The 15,266-nt window shown below is 36.7% G+C and overlaps 1 protein-coding gene across 4 annotated transcripts in view; it reads left to right on the forward strand.

Annotated features, from left to right (window-relative positions):
* The window catches only part of LOC133636234 (sodium bicarbonate cotransporter 3-like), an 88,507-nt gene that overhangs the window by 50,850 nt on the left and 22,391 nt on the right, over nucleotides 1-15,266 (forward strand). For 3 of the 4 annotated variants that reach the window (XM_062030031.1, XM_062030028.1, XM_062030029.1), the window contains 5 exons: nucleotides 7,121-7,236; nucleotides 8,181-8,338; nucleotides 10,912-10,999; nucleotides 13,422-13,568; nucleotides 14,084-14,190. In XM_062030031.1, the coding sequence (XP_061886015.1) occupies nucleotides 7,121-7,236; nucleotides 8,181-8,338; nucleotides 10,912-10,999; nucleotides 13,422-13,568; nucleotides 14,084-14,190 (616 nt within the window). The remainder of the gene's footprint in view (nucleotides 1-7,120; nucleotides 7,237-8,180; nucleotides 8,339-10,911; nucleotides 11,000-13,421; nucleotides 13,569-14,083; nucleotides 14,191-15,266) is intronic. The other variant, XM_062030030.1, reaches the window with a different exon arrangement.

Genomic DNA, 15,266 nt, shown 5'->3' on the forward strand with positions numbered 1-15,266 from the left:
CTTGAACAGAAATTACTAGGACTAGCATGAAAGCTCTGTGTGGCCATCTCACCTTCACCCACATTCAAAAGCATCCTTGCTACTACTGTCAGTACTGTGCAAAAAGTCTTTGGTCACAATTACATTTGAAGAGTTTATTTGCAAAACTCTGCTTTATACTCTTTATTTGTTGTAAAGCTATAGCAATTAAGTGCGGACAATTTGTGTTTTGGTAGTCCACCTTATGCTACGAAGCCAGTTACTACCAGGTTGTGGTGGATGGGTATTTATGTATGAGTAGATACAATTATTATTCTGGCAATTGTATAGTTCTAATGATGTCCGACTGACTGATACTAGCTTCTGCATCTGCCTTTTATCCATATACTCCCCTTTTCCACCCCACTGTTTAAATATGTGAGAATGGCTGCAAAAAAGTCATTAAAACAAAGCGAGTGGAGGTTCAAGATTTTTCTCACAGTACTGTTCATGTCATGGCTCTACTTCCTCTAATTTCCTACAACCCTCCTAATCTCTACTTATATGCTTCAACTCCCCCTCTTTGCCATCCAAACCTCTATGTCCCCATGCACCTTTTCAAAGCATTCCTCAGTGTCTTCCTTGATAAAATACAGTATGTTCATCACCCTTTGGCGGAGGCGTCATTGCTGCCTTCTGAAAATGCTTTGGTTATTCATGTTATGTTGCAGTGAAGGAAATATTTCAAGTGAACAGTGCAAGGTTTATTTTAACAGCGAGAATAGCAAGAAAACACATTAAAGTCAGAAATGATTAATTATTATAAGTTATACGATAAAAAAGATGGCCCTAATTTGTATTTATTGGTGATTGCTATTGTCAGTGTAACAATAGCAACACCAAGTCTGACCAATCTAAGTCTATGAGCAAGAACTGATGAAGCCTAGTTGGATGAGCGGCGAAACGTCTTCTCAGACAAACCAAACAGTCCAGTTGCGATTGATTGAATGCCCTGAGATGACAATGACCTGGATGAATGAGAACATTCATAGAAAACATCAATACGATATTTTAACTGTTTCCCTCATCTTTTTTATTACATGCAATTTGTAGAGCAAAACAAAGTCAATAGTACAAAATAACGAAACAAAAGCAAAAATGACCGTCTACTACTCACGGAATTCCTTTGAGTTTTGCTCTCAAATATTTTATGTGGTCCTGCCACATTATTTTCTGTGGCTCGCCACGTAATTTTCGGTGGCCTGTATCACTTTTAAGATGTTCAATATGTTTACAATTTGCTTACAGAAATGAGTAAATTTTATTTTTTGTTTATTTATTGCGGATAACCTACCTTACAATTACAATATAATGGTACAATTTTACAATAATGAGAAAAATTAAAGTTTATATATTTTTAAATAGTTACTTGTAGGGATGGGAATTCATAAGATTTTCCGGTTCCTATTCCCTTTCGATTCTGCTTAACGATTCGGTTATTTAACGGTTCCCTTATCGATTCTTATTTGGAAACAAAAATGGATTAGCATACATTTTGTTTAGTTTAGAGCTAACATTGCCTTACAAAATCAACAGTGAGATCTTAAAGAGGCACATAGCATAGAAAAAAAACTTTTGAAAATACGTTTTTAAAATAAATTCTGTATAATTTAACAAAATAAAACATGTGGAAATTACACAATGTAACATTTTAAAAACTAATGAATCTTTGTCATGGACCTACAAAATATACAGTGCAACGGTTTGTTTAAATTAATAAGGTGAAACTGATATGATGTAGGCTCATAACATGCAATACAAGATATTTAAAAATGTCTTTTGATATAATGTTGATGTTCATTGCGTACAGCTTATGAAAACCTTGAATTGAAAATCTCAGAAAATGTGGTGTACTGTTAACTGTAAACCATTATCATCAAATGTATATTAAATAAAGGCTTGACATATCTCACTTTGCATGTAATGAGTTAATATCAACTGTTAGTTTCACATTTTAAGTTAATTGCTGACATGAATGGAATTCTACACAGTATTCTAATTCCATGAGTTCCACCTGTATAAAATATAATGACTGAGAGAAAATGTGGTAGGAGGAAAACATGCAACTTTTCTCTGACTACAATTGAACATTCAACCACCAAAGGCAAATTTAGTCATTTTAACCATGTTTGCTATTTATGTATTATGTCAAGTTCAGAAACCCTTCTAAACCATTTGTATTACACACATGCTTACCACAGTATAATTTTCACATTGTGTAGTCTTCCTCAATACTTATTATTATACCAGCTCCCTCAATCTCCTCTACTACCCGACATCACTTGCTGCTCCTGCTGAAGCAGCAGCATCACAGCAAACATCTCTGATTTATTTTTTCTGCTTCTAGCAGCCTGTGTCGCTAGAGCAATTCTTTTCTTTTCACTTAATTCTTCTGCACCACCTTTTCGTTGTGTCTGCAGTGGCATGTCACATGAGTTGCTGTTACCAAGGCAGGTCGCAGCAGAAAATCCATAAAAACAAAAAACCGTCAGCCCATTATTGATCTGCCCACAGTAAAATCTCCAGGTATTCTTGATGACCAGTCCACCACTAGTTACAAGTTATAATGTATTTGATTCTCAATTAAAACATGACTTTGTTCTTGGTAAGGAAACCCTTGTGGGCAAGTTCGATGTTTTTTGTAGTTGGTCACCAGGATTGCGTACATCTCAGAAGGGATCATTCAATTGCATACTGGCAAACTTCAGGTGGGCCTGTGCATGTCTTCTTAAGCAGGCGGATCTTTCACTGTGGGATCTCTATCCCTTACGGTGTGCTACCAAGGTTTTTTTTTTTTTTTTAGGGAGAATGCGGTACTAACTCCCTTGAGAACTCCCGTGAGGGGTTGACTGTTGGCTTCCTTAATTTTTGTAATCAATGGGCCAACTATTTATTTTTCACCAAATTTGTTGCTGAAGGGACATACATAACTTGATATAGGTCACAATTCTTGCTATAGTACTAATTTTAACTGAAATGTTAAAAAATTTTATACTCGTATATTCTCTCTCGCTGAGAAAGTAAACCTTCCCTAAAATATGGGCTGTTCATCTCTTAGTAAGAGGCTAAATTTACAAAAGCAACAATCAGTAAATAAATTAATCTTTATAATTACCTAAATGTTTGTTAATTAATTATAATTTTAAATTAAGTTATTAAATGTGTCATTACTTTATTTAATGTACAATTACAGGTAATTAACCATTTAAATAACTATTACTAATACTATTTATTCAATTGATTTAATAATTTCATGATTCAATATTTCATGATTAAATACATGTTTTCCCAATTTAATTAATTCATGATTTATTTAAATAATTCATTAACCTGTTTACGCACTTCATGAATTTATTTTGTCGGTCAAACTCACCCATTAAAGTCAATGGGCGGGGCTAACAGGAATCTAGTTAATTCCGCTCTTTCAGACCAAAATAGAGCTGCACTCATCCGCTTCTTTGATCGAACTTCCATTGACAGGTGGAAGTGCCGGGAAACCAATCAGGTGTTAGGAACGGCCCACGGACTTTGACAGATAAAATAAATTCATGAAATGCTGCCATGCAGGTTCATGAAATAATTAAATACATCATTAACTAATGAATGAAATATTAAGATAGTGTATTAAATGATTAAATATATAAATGTACTTGTACATTGAATAAATTAATGACACATTCAATAACACAATGTGTTATTCTAGTTAGTATTAACTAATGACACATTTAAGTAATTCAGTATTTATTCAATTATTTTTCACCTATTTGACCCTCCATATGTTTAAATTAGCATGCAGCATGTTTTAAGTTAATATATTGGTTTATATTGGTAGTGCAGTGTGTACTGTAACTGCACCTGGTAACATTTGATATATACTTCAGGAAAAAATATGAATAAATAATGTTTGTCTCTTTAGCTTTATTATGGCTGTAGAGATGTTGACAAATCACATTTGCTGTTGCCTGCCACGTGAACGCAAACTGTTGCGTAAAAGAGGGAGCTAGTGTGTTCTTTGAGCATCATCATCTCAAACAACTGTTGATTATTCCCCAGGCTGCTCGAAAGAAACCAAATTTGTAAAACATGTCATTCTGATTTTATAGGTACTTTAGGGCCTCTGTGACTTTATTTATTTATTACAAGCTGGTTGGAACTTGGAAATATTGTCTACTATTGAAGTGATAGACTTGGTACATCCATATCTGTGTATTGTATTATGTAGAATGAGAAGCAACATTTCTCATACTTTTTAGTTCAGTTCAGTTTTTAGTATGAACATGCTTGATTACCTTTCATTCAGAGTATCTGCAGTTATAACGGACATTGCATCATGTTGTACCATGCACATTCTCTTCATCAGCTCTTAAATTGTTCTATGACAACATTCCTTTACCCAGTCAAAGTTTGAAGTTGGCATGATGTGTGCAAACATAGCTTGGCATGAACATGAGAGCAGATTGGCTTCTATGGTCCTTTACGAGCAATCACGATACCGCCAAGGGAGACTTTTATTTCCTCCTCGTCGGTTTATTATTAGACAGTGTTTGCGTGCGTAGATGTGTTCTAGGCACGTGCTGGGAATGGCTCCATATCAAAGTGTGGGACATTTAGAACTGGCTATCACTTGTTGAACCTGCGAGGTTGTTTGAAAGGGTCATCTTATTATAACTGCAAAGCTTCTGTAATTGTACCCCCTTTTCAAGTTGGATGTATATTTGTTTCTTTCACAAGAGTCAAGTGGCTTGACTTAAGCGTGGATGTTACCTCACTTGAATGAGATTATCAAGCTGTAATCATTAGTCTAATTAGTGTGCCCTGCTGAATGTTGAAATCCTTAAATAGCTAGTAACAAGTTCCTGTACGTTTAGCAGAGACTAGTAATTGAGTCTGTGGCAGGTTACATCAGTCAACAGTTTGGTTTTGTAACATGAGTGTTGCTAATATAAGAGGTCTATGTATGAGCTCTGTTCCAACGATGGCAATTTTCATTAATAACCAAATTTGGTGTTAGTGGGAACTTATGCAGTACCTAAATTACTACCCAAGTCACTCACACTGTACACAGAAAACATGAAGGACATGCATACAACACCGTAACAAAAAGATCAAGAAAATGATTTAAATGAAACGGTAATGAAAAACAGAAGGTCTTACTTTTATCCCAGTGGTTGTCTTGCACCCTTGAAGGGAGGGAGGGAGAGGCAAGCTTATTTGGACAAAGATGTGTCAATAATGAGACCTCTACACTGCTTTGTTGTAACTTTGAATTTCCTAGTAGCATATCCTTTCATATGTTCAAGGATCTTTATGCTTGATGATGGTCGCGGCCTTTGAATGTTTGATCGTGCCAGCATTGATTGGCATTTTTAGACTTTCTGAGCACATCTAATTTCACTTTTCACTTTCCCTTTCTTTGATGCGCTGCCATTAGAGGAGTCTGGTGGAGTGCGTAAAGAACCATGAAAAATAACACAAGGATTGCCTGTAAAAAAATTTTGAGCATTGTATAATATTTAAAAAAGCTGTTATGCCGTATATACAGTGTGTGTTTACATGTTCCTTGTAATTGCATTCATCACAGTCATATTCCGAATAAACAATATATGTATATCTATTTTTATAAGATAAACCAAGTTTTTCTTTTAGCAGTCAGTCATACAATTTCAGTTATGTCTCTTGCACCAACATCTGCTGCGTCATCACTGTTGAAAAGGATGTTGTAGGTGGGCATTCCAGGGTTTAGCCTTCCTGAATGAAGATCTTTAGCGGATGCAACCTAGGCTAATCCCTCTCTTATTTCTAGAGGCTTTGTCAGGTATGTGAGCAATCAGGATCCCGTTCACTGGCCACATCTCCCAAGCATCTACATACTTTAGTTCTGGGCACATTACAAGGGTATGAACTGCATGCTGGCAGAAATGACACATTTACTCGAAGTACATTTGAATTGGCCATGGATGACTTCAATGTTAGTTTTTATGACCGGTGTGTGTTGATGTAGTTGTCTGTAAATAGAGCAGAAATAATAATAATGGGTAAAAGAACGGTTACTAAGTCACACACAGAATAGTATTTTTATTCTGTGGTTTAAATGCATGATCTCATTTCATATTCCATTAATACCCACATGTTGGAGACCACAGTTGTAGCGTTTCCTGTGTCTGCCTAATACGTGTGTTTTTTTTAAATCTTCAAATACTAAAGGTCATGTTTTTTTGCAGAAAGAAATAGGATTCAAAATACTTTTTTCATAGTTTTGAATAGGCTACAATTTTTTCATTTTTGTCTTATATTTGGAATGACATATTTCAATACCATTTTTTTAACAGTTACTTGTTAACCGAACCGAGCAGTGGAGCGTAAAGCTGTGATTTGTAAATATTTCAAGTGTGCATGGGACTCGCTTTGAGTGCTTACAGCCCCAGTTCTACGAATGCATTCTGCTTGGGTTTTGGATCAACATTTGCAGTAAAATTGACTTTTGTAACGCACGGATTAAGTCCAGCTGCAGTAACACTTCCTTTCTCTTTTTAATTACCATAGTTAGCTCGTGACAAAGGAAGTTAACAAGCTAAAATAGTCAACGAGAGTTGTGGTTCCTCACAGAATTGACGTCACATGCTTAACCCTAACGAAAATATATAAAAGCAGGGATGTCCAAAGTGTGCAGCCCAAGGGGCTATTTGTGGCAAAAATGGAAAAAGAGAGCAAAAGGCACAATGTAACAAGAAAACGATGACATTTTGATAAGAGTATCTATAAAAAACATGTTCTCTTCAAATACATTTGCATATACACATATAAAAGTGGGTGTGGAGTAGTCATCAAATTTCTTCAAGGTTATGGAGATCTGGCAATCCATGTTAATGTGAGGTCTGGACAGGGTTCAAATGAGCTTTCAGTATTGAGTGTTTATGAGATGTGGGGTTTATGTGTTTAATAGGAAACATATTGTCAATCAGTAAAATTAATAATGAAATACCATAGAAAGAAAAGCTGTGAGTTGTAGTTTATAATACATTTCCAAATTGACTGATATGCCAGACCTGTCCTCACAATGCCTCAAGTTTGATTACCTGTGTATGCTCCTCTTCTCTCTCAGGACCACTGGTGCATCCGAGCTCGGTTCCAAATTACCTGGACAGTGATAAGGCAGTGGAGCGGCGACCTTCCAAAGTTGGGGTCAGTAGAGAAAGCAGCAGTGTCGACTTCAGCAAGGTAACCTAACCATAGTGCTGAGCACAGACACAGTGGGTGGGCCCATGACTACATGACTGGACTTCCATAGGCATTGTGTTTCACTTTCCTTAATTACGGGTAACATCTAAATTGTCCTTTTGGGCTCAGAAACTCATGCAGTCATCACTCTGCCTGTCAAGGAAATCCAAGTAAAAGTCTTAAGTTTTGGAAATGTTCTGCTTTGCATGGTCTCCATCTCAGCATTTCTATTCCTCCTCCACAAAGCTGGAAAGCTTGCTTACAAGCTGCCATTTGTGGTTTATAAAACCACCCATTATGTCCGCCAAAAAAAACCTGCACTGTTTATGAGTCATAGTGTACAAAAAAGGATGAAGGCACAGACTCGGTCGGATCTGTTAAGCATTCCACACAGGACATATTTAAGTGCCATGATAGGAAAAGCGTCACAGCTTTGGACAATCTTTGCTCAGTACTCTGTAGGTGTTGATCTACAACTCTATCAGAAGAAGTTGGGTTACAAAACATTAAAGAAAGCTGTGATTTTTAGTTTACTTTAACAGTAACTGTCAATTCTATCAGCACATGTAATATGCTAATTACTATATCCGCTCATTCAGCATTTAAACAGCCTAGGGCACTGTATAGGGAAATATGTGTATATATGTACTGTACATTCTGCCAGCATCCAGAAAAAACTAGTCAAATGCAGCTAGTTTGTATATATTCATGTATTTGTTAGTCTGTCACTCAATCAAGGCATCTTTTACATTTTTTTATTTGTATTTTAATGAAACATATTGTCCCAACTTTTTCTGATTTTAAAGTTGTAGATATTAGCTCTCCTCTTCATCTACCTAACTATCTGCTGCTCACCCTAAGACCCCACTAATTTCACAGTTCTCCATCAATTGTATCAATTAGCATATCCGAATCATTAGTATTGTTCGTTTCATTTGTTTCAGGTGGACATGAATTTCATGAAAAAGATTCCCCCCGGTGCCGAAGCATCCAATGTTCTGGTGGGAGAGGTGGATTTCTTGGAGAAACCCATAATTGCATTTGTTCGCCTGTCCCCTGCGGTTCTTATCACTGGCCTTACTGAGGTTCCAGTGCCCACAAGGTATGAATAATACATTACCACTTAATCAACACGATTGTCTTTATGTTTAGTTTTTGCCATTTTTACTCACTGAATGTTTTTTGTTAGCCAGCATTAATATTTCTGTAACTGACCAAGTTGTTTAGCTTTACTTTTAAGTTATTTTGTATATTAAAGAACAGCTGAACCCATACACACATACCGTATTTTTCGGATGATAAGTCGCTCCGGAGTATACGGTGCACCGGCCGAAAATTCATAATAAAGAAGGAAAAAAACATATATACGTCGCACTCGAGTATAAGTCGCACTTTTGGGGGACATTTATCTGATAAAATCCAACACCAAGAATAGATATTTGAAAGGCAATTTAAAATAAATAAAGAATAGTGAACAACAGGCTGAATAAGTGTACGTTATATGATGCATAAATAACCAACTGAGAACGTGCCTGGTATGTTAACGTAACATATTATGGTAAGAGTCATTCAAATAACTATAACATATAGAACATGCTATACGTTTACCAAACAATCTGTCACTCCTGATCGCTAAATCCGATGAAATCTTCTTCCTCGTTGTCGCTCCTGGTATGCGCCGCTAGCGTCCTTTCTTTCTGCTGCTCGATCGCCGTTTTCTGCTGCATATTTCACTACGTCCAGCTTGTAATCTGCAGTGTATGATTTCCTCTTCGGTGCCATTTTTGTTCAGTTTTTACAAGTTACCGCCAATGTAGAAATGATCCATTTTAATAGCTACGGCAGTAGCATATAGCATATAGCAGTTAGCCTCTCATGACCCACAATGCACTTCTGCCATGACTCTCCCCCGCCTAATTCTTATTGGTTGACGTGTGTGTGACGATTGCTGACATTTTGCTTCGTCTCTTCCGTGAATTAGATAAATAATATTATTTGATATTTTACGGTAATGTGTTAATAATTTCACACATAAGTCGCTCCGGAGTATATGTCGCACCCACGGCCAAAAATACGGTACATATTTGTAAAGTTTATATTTTTATAATATATATTTGTATGTACATTTTTGTCTAATATCAAAACACTGTTTTGGAAATCCTTATGTTTTACTGCAGATAAATGTACAGTTTATAATATAAATAATAAATAAATGTTATACTTGTATAGCGCTTTTCTACCTTCAAGGTACTCAAAGCGCTTTGACAGTATTTCCACATTCACCCATTCACACACACATTCACACACTGATGGTGGGAGCTGCCATGCAAGGCGCTAACCAGCAGCCATCAGAGGCAAAGGGTGAAGTGTCTTGCCCAAGGACACAATGGACGTGACTAGGAAGGTAGAAGGTGGGAATTGAACCCCAGTAACCAACAACACTCCGATTGCTGGCACAGCCACTCTACCAACTTCGCCACGCCGCCCCCATAATCAAATTTAGTGTTAACAAAATGTTTTATTCTGATTAATAACACTTCTCAATTTTGATTAATCACCATAAATCACTTCCTTGCATAATTTAAAATGAACAAAAAACTGATAATTTGTAACAAATGCAATTTTATTGTCAACATGTCAGAACATGTCAAATGTTTCTTTTGAATAAATACCATCTATTTGCTAAAACAATGGTAACTGTTTTATCTGAATCCTCATCAGGGTTTCTTCTGAAGCGAAATTTGCCACCGAGCACACTAATCGGAGTCTCCTCACTCATCTTTGCACTGGCATTGACTTGATCACTGACCGTATAACAACCAGGTTTAGACCCTATTTAATCACCTATAATAGACCTATTATACACCTATGAAATATAAATTAAAACGTTGTCCAGTTGATGGAATTGTAATCCTATTTGGACAGTGAAGTAGTTTATCTGATTTAGTAAACAGAGTCAACTGCTATACAAGTATACTCACCGAGTCCTTGTGAACACTCTGCCCGTGGGCGGTGTGAGGCCAGTAGCGCCGCCTTTTAGGTTACAATTTGCGTTTAAGGCCCCTTATCCCCCTTGATTAATTCACATTTATACATTATTAATGCGATCATTTTTTTGTGATTAATCTCGTGCGCTAACTTTGACAGCCCTACTTTTAAGTTATTGTAACTGAATTGTTGTTAATGTATTTCTATTTTACTACTTCTTACATTTTTGTCCTTATTTTTGAAATTGTATTTCTTATTTAACCGTTCTTTCTTTTTTAAACACCTGATGATTTATGTTTTTGAGCACCTTCCTTTTGTGAACAATATGTAAACGATATGGTGTGAATAGATAATCAGTCATAGATATGGAGAAGGGGTAAGATTACATAAAATTTGATCTTCCTACTCCTTTTCCTTTTCAGACTTAAACCACTTAATGTTCCTTGATCTAACCTGTATGTCTGAAACAAATAAACGATGCCATACCAATAATATACAGTACTGTATACAGTAATGGTTAGGCAGATGTACTTTTCCTTTTTATCTGATATTCATTATTTTCAGACATGATTGGATTATAGATTCAACATAGAACAGAAGCCTTTACCATGCATATCTTAAAAACATGTACCGGTAAATTCGTTATTTTTCAAATTTTTTTACAATGCTTGTGTGTTTTGCCCAAAGGTTTCTGTTCCTGCTTTTGGGTCCTCATGGAAAGGGTCCTCAGTACCATGAGATTGGCAGATCCATGGCCACTCTGATGACAGATGAGGTGCTTTTATATATAGAATACAAGATCAAAAACCTATATTAGGGCTACACGATTTTGAGGAAAAAAAATGCAATTTTTCTCTCCAAAATTACGATTGCAAATCGATTTGCGATTTTTATATCGTATACATATAAATGCATAAAACTTCGAAAATAATTAGCGAAAGGAGACATGTTACTTTTAGACTGTCAAGAAACATATTATTGTCTCAAGGTGCCACACAGAACAACATGCACAAATTTAGCTTCAAAAATATTTGGCATTATGCTGACAGACTCAGTACTTTTGTCTATATCGTGCCCTTAAACTGAAGAAATAACCAATAAAAACTGTGTTTCTAATGTAATGTTTATCATTATATATAATAATAATAATGCAAGTAACCATTTAAAAGGATATCAACTGTTATTTCTCATTACTGTAGAATTATTTGCCATTGTACTGTAATTGGAAGTTAAATAATGTTTAGCTGTCCTTAATAAGTAAAAAATAAAATGGACTCTAATTTCTGTAAGCAAAAAATTAACTTTAATAAATATTGAAATAAAAATCAACTTTGGGTTTTTGCTAGTTCATCTGTATTGACAGGCTCATATTGCCCATACGGGTTGAAGCTGAAATATTTCCACAACAGGACATTTGGCTTTGTAATCATATTTTCCCCTTTCAATTTTTGTTACTTTGTGGAACTTCTCACAAATGAGTCGCGAATAGGGAGGCGATGTCTGGGCTTTCTGTGTGTAAAGACAAGCGGTTTTGCTCCCGGCCCACCAAAACAAAGATTATGAATAACTGAAAAGAGGGCTCACTCTGTTCAGTTAATTCTACTGTTAAATAAACACGCTCAGTGCTAAGGGACACAGCCGTGTGTGGAGAGTGTATGGCCAACTCGGTTTCAGAGTTGGTCCCCAACATGGCATCTTGTAGTCACGTGAGGGGCTTTTGACCAATCAGACTATGGCCAGATCTCTTACATGATTGGTCAAAAGCCCTTCACGGTCTACAGGCCGCCATGTCAGACACCAACCTGTAAACCGAGTTGGCCATACTCTCTCTATACACGGCTGTGCTGAGGGCGATGCAGAGAGTGAGACCTCTTTCTCCTTGTTTAAAATGGGAGAGACGAAGACCACAAACACACACAGACATAGCAATTTATCAAAGCCGGCAAATTATTTTGGCTTTATTTTTGTCTATTGTTCGATTGATTGACTTATCGGCCCAGGCCTAGTACCCATTAAAACTTTTTCCATGGAGCAAGTGGTGTTTGTTTTTAGCATACTGGCTGGCTGCACTGCAGCGCAAACAAACCTGCTGTTTTTTAAACACTTGATTGGCCAGGAGGCAAAGAACGGCATGCTCAACAATTCTAATTGGCGAACATGTCTGTCACTCAAATGCCGGAGACGGCGGAGAAAAAAACCCCTTTGCTTCTTGCGGTTATTTATCGCACTAATTAAAACCTTGATGTGGATTCGGTGTCGATTAATTGTGCAGCCGTAACTTCTATTTACTGCACAACTAATAAGGCTAGTTTGGACTTTATGGGGCTTTTAGCTTCATTATTTGATTTGCAGTGGTACCTCGGTCTTCATTATTTATCCGTTCCAAAGAGTTCATCCAAAATGTAATTTTACAAACACTGAATCATTTTTTTACCATCAGAAATATTGTGATACCAAGAAATATGTTTCCCACACCCAAAAATACTCCATCACTACCTTTCTCTGGTGACAGTAATGATCTTTCCTCAGGTTCACCTACAGAAACCTTGTTTCGACTTTTCTTTCTCTACATTAAGGGTGCCTAGACTTTTTGCCTCAAGGGCCAATTTACAATACAGTATAAAGTATTAGATAGCAGGGATCGCTTTGTTCCATATATGGCAACTAGTTAGCCTCGTGGTCATGCAATCAATTGATTGTGTGAGCTTGAAAGAGGTCGGTATTGATATGTATTAAATTTGAGGCTGGCATTGCAACCGTCTATGGCTGGCTTTTTTCGCAGCTGTACTTAATTAAAAAAAGCACAGAGCCTTGTGTAACTGTTAGTTACGAATAACTACAAAGTCATCCAGTAATTATGCCTTATAGAAGCGACAGCTGGAGGAGAATGACTTCCTGGTGGGGAGTGGAGAGCAGGCTTACGGGCACGTTCTGTAATAAAAACAGGTTACAAACACAGTTAAGCTGTTAAATAACGCTACAAGAATGAGTCCAACATGTGGGATTTTTAATTTGGGCCCTCAACTCCTCAGAATGATACGCAAACACAGTAGATTGTTTGGCCATACGATAACCAGGAGTGCAGGACAACCAAAACATACTATTGGAAATCATTTTCATTGAAAACTAAAGTACCACATAAGTCCTTAATGTAAACAAATTGCCATATTTTTACTTATAAAATCTTCATTTTGTAGATTTTCCATGACGTGGCATACAAGGCCAAAGACCGAACCGACCTTCTCTCTGGGATTGACGAGTTCCTTGATCAGGTGACTGTCCTACCTCCTGGAGAGTGGGACCCCACGATCCGGATTGACCCTCCAAAAAATGTACCATCTCAGGTGAGATTTTTTCTACATGAAGTTCCTCTTATGGATGTTTTGTTGGGTAAACAATACCATAGGCTCACTTCCAATGGGCTGGTTTAATTTTTTATTTACCTGATTAGCCTTTTGTTTTCCTTTAGTTGGCAAGCGTGCCAAAGTACAACACCGTTGTATGTAAAGTGTTTGGCTAGTTCAATGGGACATTTTTACAGAATGTGTGCATAGCTTTATCAGTCATCACGCTTTGATCACTAAGCATCCATCCATCCATTTTCTACCACTTGTCCTTCTTGGGGTTGCGGGGGGATGGAGCCTATCCCAGCTGCACTCGGGCGGAATCAATTGGTTGTGAATCAGGAAGGCAATTGTTTGGGAATATAATATTTGGAGCATTTTACATATGTTCAATGGTTTTGTTAAATTACTGTATACTCTTTAGTCACCGTTTGCTCTTTGTGGATTTAATGTGTTCCTATATATCATAGTTAACCTTATGTGGCTTTATAGTCGTGAATTACTCTGACCTGCAGCTGAAGAGGAAAAGGCCATCCCATCCTAATGGCACCACATCTCCAGGTGGAGAACATGAAAACGAAGGGGACCACTATGCAGGACCAGAGCTTCAGAGGACTGGCAGGCAAGTCGAGTACATTTCTGGGGAATATTTCTTATTTATGGTTATGGTTAAAGTTTATTTCGAACATGTACAGATATCCAGATACAATTAGATACATTATACATATTCTCATTTCTCTTTACAAAAGTCTCTCTGCAAAAGTTTGTCATTTACTTTTAATTCACTGAGGAACACAAATGGACAGCAGTAAACACTGTTAACTAAAAGATGATCAAAATGTATGTGCTAAGTATGTGCAATAAATATTTGACAAATCGTGTCCTCAATGATTTATTATTCTCATATAAAGTACCTCTCAAAAGTGATTATACCCCATCTTGTTTCTTTCAAATCTTTTCATGGGACTACCCTGAATAAATCCCACTTTAATATAGTGTAAAGAAGTCAGTGTACAGCTTGTATAACTGTGTACATTGACTGTCCCCTTAAAATAACTCAACATGCAGCCATTTATGTTTACACACACTAAAGGAAAGTGAGTACACCCTTCAGGGGAAATGACCGAAATTGGCCCACAGTGTCAGCATTTATCTGACTACCATTTTTTCCACCGTGGAGGGAAAATTACTAATTGGGTACAATTTGGACGTTTTAACTTACACTGTACTCAGTTTGTTGCCATCAGTTCATTTGAGACAACAGTAAATGTGCACTGTTTTGCAAGCTCTACACTGACTACTTTACAATGTATCATGCTATATTTTTTCAGTGTTGTTCAATATTACCTTATACAATATTTGTAGGAATGTGGGGGGTGTACTAACTTTTGTAAGGTACTGTATGTAGTGATTAACAAAAACTTCAGGAGGCTTATTAATTCAATTATTTAATATTACAGTTGAGCTTTATACAAACCACAGCGCACATACTGTACAAACTCTCGATACAGTGATTTATTTAAACTTTCACTCTTATTTTCAGCGTTGCTATAAATGGATTGTGGCTTGAGGAAGGCATTGGGGGTCACAGCAGTGTACATAAATATGAGGTCCTAATTTAAAGAAAGCTGACACCCGTTAGTTGGTTTTACATTCACACTCGATCCTTTTAGGCTGGAAAAAAAACCTGTCCAAAAA

Source organism: Entelurus aequoreus, linkage group LG20 (genome assembly GCF_033978785.1).
Source record: "Entelurus aequoreus isolate RoL-2023_Sb linkage group LG20, RoL_Eaeq_v1.1, whole genome shotgun sequence".
Classification (NCBI taxonomy): Eukaryota; Metazoa; Chordata; class Actinopteri; order Syngnathiformes; family Syngnathidae; genus Entelurus; species Entelurus aequoreus.